Raw genomic sequence first — 8,032 nt, 5'->3', positions numbered from 1 at the left:
CTAAGATTGCCTTCTGCCCTTTGCCAAGTATTAACATCGAGGCACCTGAGTCCCTAGAGGAATGTCATTCTGTTTCAAGGACTTGTCAATGGGCTGTAGTAGTAAGGAAATTTAATAATTTTCTTCTGCCTTTGTTTCCCACATCAATAACAATATTGTAGTTTTTTTTTTTAAGATTTTTTTATTGGGGGGCAAAGGGAGAAGGGAGAGAAGCAGATTCCCTGCTGAGCGGGGAGCCAGTAGTGGGGCTCAATCTCTTGACCCAAACATCCCAGTCTGAGCCGAAACCAAGAGTCAGACGCTCAACCCACTGAGTCAACCCCCCGTGCCCCTGATATTGTAGTTCTATAGGATATTCTTTTTCTTCTGAGGAACTACATGGGATGGAGTTTTGGAATGTTGTTTAAGTCTGGAGCCGACGCCAAGAACGAATTTTTGAGACATCTTTAGTGCAAAAAACATGATTTTATTAAAGCACAGGGATGGGACCTGTGGGCAGAAAGAGCTGCTGCACTGGGGTTGTGAGAAATGGCTGATTGTATACTTGGGAATTAGGGGAGGTAAGAAAAAGGGAGGTGTCTCCCTCAGGACACTGGAGGCCTTGCTATTGTCAAGGTTGTTTTTTCGTCTAGCGAGGCATTAACATGAAGACAGTGGGGAGCTTGCTGGAGGAATGTCACACACGTCCCACACAGGAGTGGGGCGGGGGCGGTGTTGCGGGGTGTCAGTCTGTGCTTTGTCCTCAGCTTTCTGCTCCCTCATCACATGGGACAGTATTTAATTATGAAATGAGTTATGAGATTTCATGATGTCTGCAGCTTACTTTTAAATGATTCAATAACACAACTTAGTTTCAAGGGATTCAACAACAATACCTACATACCGGGGCAGAGAAAATGAGCAGAAATGGCGAAATGCTAAGAACTGTCTGCTCTTGGAGTAGGGTATACAGGTAGTCACCGCCCTGTTCCCTCACCAATCGACATACAAACTATCACAAGTGAACGCGGCGCAGTGTGTGTAACACCGCCACTCCTCGCAGAGCGGCTAGGGAACTGGCGGTGGCCGGCCCCGGGTCGGATGCACAGCCGGGTTCCCTGCGCCGCTCGGGCCCGCCTCGCCGCCGGACCCCGTCTGGGCATGCTCAGAAGCCCCTCGCGCCTGCCCCGCCCCTCAGGCGTACGCGTGCGCGCAAGGCGCAGGCGCGCGGCTCCCGGTGGCACGCGAGACACCAGCTGCAGGACGCGGCGGACCGCTGAGGTACGGACCTGAGGTGATGGAGCCGCCGAAGGTGGAAAAGTTCAGCACCGCCAACAGGGGAAACGGGCTGCGCGCCTTGGCTCAGCTGCGCCCGGGAGAGCTGCTCTTCCGCTCGGATCCCTTGGCGTACACGGTGTGCAAGGGGAGTCGTGGCGTCGTCTGTGACCGCTGCCTCCTTGGGTACGTGCGGAGCGCCCTCGCCCACCCGAGTCCCGGGCGGCGCGGGTTCGGAGCGCGGGGGATGTCGTTGGGCCGCCCGCCGCGGGACTCCGCCCGGCCTTGGGTGCGCACGTTTGGGGGCGCTGCCGGGTACACAGCCCCGCAGCGCGGTTCCCGGGGCGCGTCGCGGCTGGCAGGGAGCTGGGTCCCGGGGGTTGGGGGCGTCCCAGGCTCAGGCCCCGCCGCTGCGTGGGGCAGAGGTGGACCCGCTAGAACCCCCGCCCGTCCCCCTGGGCTGCCGTAGGAATGGGAGCGAGCCGGTGGGGCAGAGCTAAGGGGCAGCGTTGTGCTGCGGGTAGTTTTACCGGGGAACGAAAAGTCTGTGTCCCGGGCGGCACGCTTCATCGGTGCGGCCCTGGAAGTGACAACTGGCTGGGGGTTGGGGAGGGGGGAATGCAGGGATGTGTGCAAACCGGGCTCTGTACTCAGGCCCCGCCAGGAGAGGACCTGGCTGGCGGGAGGCGGAAGAATCTCGGTGTTTACGGAACACTTTCCAGGGTCCAGGTTGTGTTCTGCCTGGAGCTACGAAGATGAACGGGGCATCCTTAAGAATCCTTATGGAGCATATCAGTGAGAGCGAGAATTAATTACAGCGAATCAGAAGGGCTGAAATAGAGATGCAGTACAGTGCTATGGGAGCATAAGTTACTGAGGTTTTGTGATGTGCTTTGCATTTAATGGCTGTGCAGGCAAGTCTAAGACTTAACCACCTATCGGGATGCGAGAATTCACATGAAAGTGTTTCATAAGCCTGGAAGCACTGGGTCAATGTAAAGTGCTATGTTAAAGCAATTTATGGAAATATGTAATATATATGCAGTCATAGGAATTGTAGTCGAGCAGCTAATGTTACTGAGCTCCTGTTATCTGCCAAAGAGGAGAGCTCTGTTTGAAATGGGTGGGATGATTTTTTTTTTTTTTTCCCCAGGACTGCCCTTCAGATCTCTCAGCCTGGGATTTGGGTGGAGGAAGGTGAGGAAGTAGTTGTAGAATTCAAATCGGTAGCTTGACCATTAATCTTAACCAATTCCTTATTTGATTCGTAATTGAGGACTTTATTTAACTTTGTATTTTAAAGTTACTAAACAATAATAGTTGTATCTGTAGCTTCCTGATGTTATCATAAGAGCAACAACAAAAAATTAGTTGAGAGAGCACTTTGAAGTTTTTGTAAACTTCAAAACTAAAAAAGTTTTGGAAACAGTTAATTCCTTTCAAGACTCAACTATTTGCTGAAGGCCCCCACATTGAAATTTATAGATCTTTGATTCTTATTCAAGCAAATTAGAGACCTGGGCTCTTCATCCTGTTAAATCATCTAGGGGTGTATCTTGAGTTGGAGTTGGAGAACTTGCTATCCTATAATACTAGTTGATGAAGAGAGAAGGTGTGGTTCGTCTTCCAGATGAAATCAGACTGGCAAAGTTATTTAGTAGTTGGGATGGAAAAGTTTTGGGATTAATACATGATGACAAATTATTCACTGAATTTTCAGAGCTGAACTTGAGTCATGTGACACAGAATTGTCTGTTTTCCAAAGTAGACTACACAGACCCAGCCGTTCATGGGTGAGATGCTTCTTCCTTTACCATACTATTTCATTACTGTTGGCTATCACTCATATATCTTATTAGCAAGAGATTACTCGTTAGTAATGCTTTAAGCACAAAAGGAACTTCATGCAAAAGCATTGGGGAGATCTTAGCATTGCTCTGAGGTCTGGAGGAACCCCAGTTCTGAAAGTGGGCAGGAACCAAGGAGAGTTCCATAGTCAGAATTACACTTCAGAAGTAGTTGGGGTTGGTACCTGGGGAGTACATCACTTGTGATGCTGCCTGATAGTGCTTGCTGCTCCGGCATGTATTACCAGCACCATGATCCTGGGCCCTGCTGCTGCTACTCTTGCCACTGCTGTTGGGAAACGCTATTGCTGGAAAGCTGCTTTCTCATCCATGCTTCTTTGTGGAATTAGCTTCTGATTCAGAAATCCTTAGTGGTATCTTGGATTGGCTGAGATGAGGTCACTGCCTGAATCCTAGCTGCAAGGGAATTTGAGAAGGTGACTATTAGGACTTCTTGGCTTTTAGGAAAGGAGGCAGGTTCTGTTCCCACCAGTATTCATAATAGTGGGGAAATTAGCAAACATAAAATAAGAAAAGGGATATTAGTAAATGCCAAGCATCCAAACAAAAACAAAAGGAGTTTTCATACGGACACACACTCGGTAGTGCTTTACACAAAAAATACATTTACACTTATTTACTTCGGATTGCTAGGATATAGCTGATATGTGCTGTGGTGGTAGGTGCTCTGTTGAACACTTCCACTTCCACTTCAGTGGTTGTAGTATTTCTGCAGTGCATAGTTGGGAATCAGCACAGCCTGAAAACAGTGTTAGAGAAATCAAACTTTGGTGCATTGTTTCATGCAGTTTTCTTTTTTTTTTTTAAAGATTTTATTTATTTGACAGAGAGAGACACAGTGAGAGAGGGAACACAAGCAAGGGGAGTGGGAGAGGGAGAAGCAGGCTCTCCGCCGAGCAGAGAGCCCGACGCAGGGCTCGATCCCAGGACCCCAAGATCATGACCTGAGCCGAAGGCAGACACTTAATGACTGAACCACCCAGGCGCCCCTGTTTCATGCAGTTTTCTACCACAATTTGAATGACCATCAATGGGATAAAGTTTCTGTGTTCTTTATCACCTTATAAGTAAAGTTTGTTCATCATCAATTGTGAAGTCCTTGAGAGTAGGTATTACATCTGTCAATTTTTGTAGCCCCAGTGCCTGACACATAGTAAGCTTTTAGTTTGTGTGAAGAACATCTGGCTGAATTTTCCTCTAGCTGTTCTTGCTTTTCTGCTGTCTTCCACTTGAATTAATTTGAGAGAGCGAGAATGAGAGAGAGAGAGAGTACATGAGAGGGGGGAGGGTTAGAGGGAGAAGCAGGCTCCTCGCTGAGCAGGGAGCCCGTTGCGGGACTTGATCCAGGGACTCCAGGATCATGACCTGAGCCGAAGGCAGTCGCTTAACCAACTGAGCCACCCAGGCGCCCTTCCACTTGAATTAAATAAATGAAAATATTCCTTTGTAACAGTAACAGTTCTGGGGGGGTGGCAACATAAAATAATAGACTTATTATAATTTATTACTTCATTCTACCTGATTTTCTTTGGTCTTGGGCTATTTGAAAAGTTCTTTAGTTCTCGCATATTTATTTTCATTAATAGAAAAACTTGAATCCGCTTCATGGCTTCTCTTCCTTTTTTCCTCTCAGTAAGGAAGGGTTTTTCATCTTGTGAGTAGAAAAAATGAAGTATGTAAATTGGGGAAAGATTAAATGATACAAAGTTGTGACCTGAAATAATTTATATCATCCTTTTTCTGCAGTTGCTCACCGCTTTAATTTGACAGACCTGGAAAAGATTGACAAACGGGTTACTTGTGTTTTCTGTTTTGGTAAATGCAGCATATAAAATTCCATTGTAATTATTGTTTGTAGGTCTCCCCACATTAGTGACCTAGTTCTCTAACCTTATATCCTTGGAGCCTAGCACACAGGAGATGCTGACTGTTGAAGTTGTGAAGGGATAGTCTTTAAGGAAATTGTAAGTCACCATATGTTTGTTTCTGTTTTCTAAAGTTCCAAGCTGCCTGTAGTTTCCAAATCAAGAGCTTTCTCTGACATACTCTAATGATAGTTTCTTCTATGGGGTAAAGAGAATATGATATCTCTTCCTTCATTGAGGCTGAGCTTGAGGCTTAGTGCCTCCCACGAGGAAGGAAGATGAATTGGAAATGGAAAGTCCATCTTTTCCAGCCCTGAGAAAGCCCTGGTGAATTATGGGAAGAAAGGGGACAGAGGTAGGGAAAACAGTATGAGAAATACATGTTTTTGGGGTTTTTTTGAAAAATCTTTTTTTTAAAAAGTAATCTCTATACCCAGTGTGGGGCTAGAACTCAAAACCTTGAGATCAAGAGTTACATACTCCACTGACTAAGCCAGCCAGGTGCCCCTGAAATACACGTTTTGAGCTTCCTTGTCTGGCCCAAGTTCTGGAGTTGGGGTGAATGTGTTAAATAGGTTGAGGGGAGAGTCAAAAGTAGAAGATCTTTGGCTGTGCTCTGTATTTGGAATCTTGAGAGGGGATAGCTGTGTGGGTTGGTGCTGTGCCAACATGGGGATATAGCACAGCAGTGGTAGAAGGAAGTAGCTAGACAGATGAGCCTGTGGTAGCAGGGGAGTCTGAAATGCTCTCATACCACTGGGAGGGCTGTGGAGGAGCTGAGGGACCTGGTGGCACAGCAGGCATCATACAACTCCAGACTGTAGGTCGGGATCATGGATACAGCACTGGGAGTAGGCATGACATCCCAAAGGTGACATGGCACCAGTCCAGCCATGGGACATGATTGCCTCTTTGCCCCAGAGATCAGTGAAGATCCATAGAGACACCAGGATCCTAGGTCTTCTTGCCAGCATTAGGATATCCCTTAAGTCCCATCTGGAGAAAAATTTACCTGAAAGCATCTGTTTAAACCAACTCTGGTAAGGAATTAAACTTAATGTCTGAATATTAACTGGAAGAGACTGAGATATTATTTTGGCAAATTTTAAATTTCTGGCTATTTCCTAGGCTGAGTGTTCATGAGGAAGATTAGACTATAGTCTAATGTGTTCATGAGTGTTCATGAGGAACATTAGACCCATGTCTGTGAGACAGATTTGATCAATTAATAGAAAATGAAGCAGCTACATTTGAGTTACAGTGTGGGTAGATATGACCAGGCAATAAAGGGCAAAAAAAGAACATTGTGTTTGGTGAGGTGATGTAATCCATCTTGGCCAAGGGCTGAACCTGGGTGGAGGCAGGAAGGAATACGTTCATATACTGAGGTAAGAAGAAGAGTGCCAGAGAAGGCAGCGACAGCGATTGAATGGTTTGAGGACAGCTGGGGAAGTGCTTGCTGAATAACTCAGTCTTAGAGGAGAGAAGGTTTGAAATATTCTTCTAGGGCGCCTGGGTGGCTCAGTTGGTTAAGCGACTGCCTTCGGCTCAGGTCATGATCCTGGAGTTCCAGGATCGAGTCCCGCGTCGGGCTCCCTGCTCAGCAGGGAGTCTGCTTCTCCCTCTGATCCTCCCCCCTCTCGTGTGCTCTCTCTCTCATTCTCTCTCTCAAATAAAATAAATAAAATCTTAAAAAAAAAAAAGAAATATTCTTCTAGAAGAGTGAATTACCTAGTGGAATATAGTAGCATAGCTGGGAAGTGCTGAGGGTCCACTTAAAACTTGTGTTCATTTATTTAGAGTGAGAACAGTTAGCCCAGGAGTGCTTTTTTCCTCTCTCCATGGTCAGCTACTTGACTGTGAAATTTGGGTTTATCTAGGATTGTCAGGTTAGTTTAATGGATGGAGAGTGGGAGAAGGAAATGGAAGTTTTAGGCAAGGGAGGTAATCAGGCACCATGATTTTGTTGGTTTGTTTATTCTTTTATTTATTTATTTTTATTAACATATAATGTATTCTTTGTTTTAGGGGTACAGGTCTGTGATTCATCAGTCTTACACAATTCACAGCGCTCACCATAGCACATACCCTCCCCAATGTCTATCACCCAGCCACCCCATCCCTCCCACCCCCCACCACTCCAGCAACCCTCAGTTTGTTTCCTCAGAGATTAAGAATTCCTCATATCAGTGAGATCATATGATACTTGTCTTTCTCTGATTGACTTATTTCGCTTAGCATAGTACCCTCCAGTTCCATCCATGTCGTTGTAAATGGCAAGATTTCATTTTTTTGATGGCTGCATAATATTCCATTGTATATATATATACCACGTCTTCCTTATCCATTCATCTGTTGATGGACATCTAGGCTGTTTCCATAGTTTGGCTATTGTGGACATGGCTGCTATAAACATTGGGGAGGCACCGTGATTTTTAAGCAAGGGACTGAGGCTATAAGGAGGGAACCGGGTGATGGACAGTGGAATGTGATGGAATTGGTGGATTAGGAGACATGGTGTGGTTAAGGAAAAGGTAGAGTGGTCAGAATGGGATGACTTGATATAAATGTGTATACACACACACACGCTTTAGAAGTAGTGTGTGTTGGAACAAGAGGGTTTAAGGTATGGCAGAAAGTGCCTGAGATAGGGAAGAAGATTGTTAAAATGATCAGGAAGCAGAGGCTGAGGTCTTAGTTGAATCTTTTCTTTCTTTTTTTGTTTTTTTATGAGAGAGGGAGAGTGCATGTGTGAGCATGGTGGGAGAGAATCCCAAGCAGGCTACATGCCCACCATCAGGGCCCCAACTCGGGGCTCCATCTCACGAACCTGAGATCATGACTGGAGTCAAAGATCAAGAGTTGGATGCTTAACTGATTGAGCCACCCAGGTTCTGCCCCCGCCCCCAGCTTTTTTTAAGATAAATTTTCTAAGTAAGTGAAGTTCCCAAGAATGTTAAGCATTGGAATGAATAGTTTCAAAAAAGGCAAAATTCTCACATTGACTTCCTAAGCCAGGATTTAAGAGCCTGGTAGAAAGAGCCA

The 8,032-nt window shown here is 46.0% G+C and overlaps 1 protein-coding gene across 1 annotated transcript in view; it reads left to right on the top strand.

Moving 5' to 3' along the window:
- The first annotated feature begins 1,213 nt into the window (after nt 1-1,213).
- SMYD3 (SET and MYND domain containing 3) overlaps nt 1,214-8,032 on the top strand; it is a 708,338-nt gene continuing 701,519 nt past the window's right edge. Inside the window, exon 1 of the mRNA XM_028111942.2 lies at nt 1,214-1,440. Within this exon, the coding sequence (XP_027967743.1) occupies nt 1,277-1,440 (164 nt within the window). The 5' untranslated portion in view covers nt 1,214-1,276. The remainder of the gene's footprint in view (nt 1,441-8,032) is intronic.

This window comes from Eumetopias jubatus, unplaced genomic scaffold (assembly GCF_037043125.1).
Source record: "Eumetopias jubatus isolate StellerSeaLion01/CBP00866 unplaced genomic scaffold, mEumJub1_p1.0 scaffold_12, whole genome shotgun sequence".
NCBI classification, from domain to species: Eukaryota; Metazoa; Chordata; class Mammalia; order Carnivora; family Otariidae; genus Eumetopias; species Eumetopias jubatus.
This window is presented reverse-complemented; position numbering and strand designations above follow the sequence as displayed.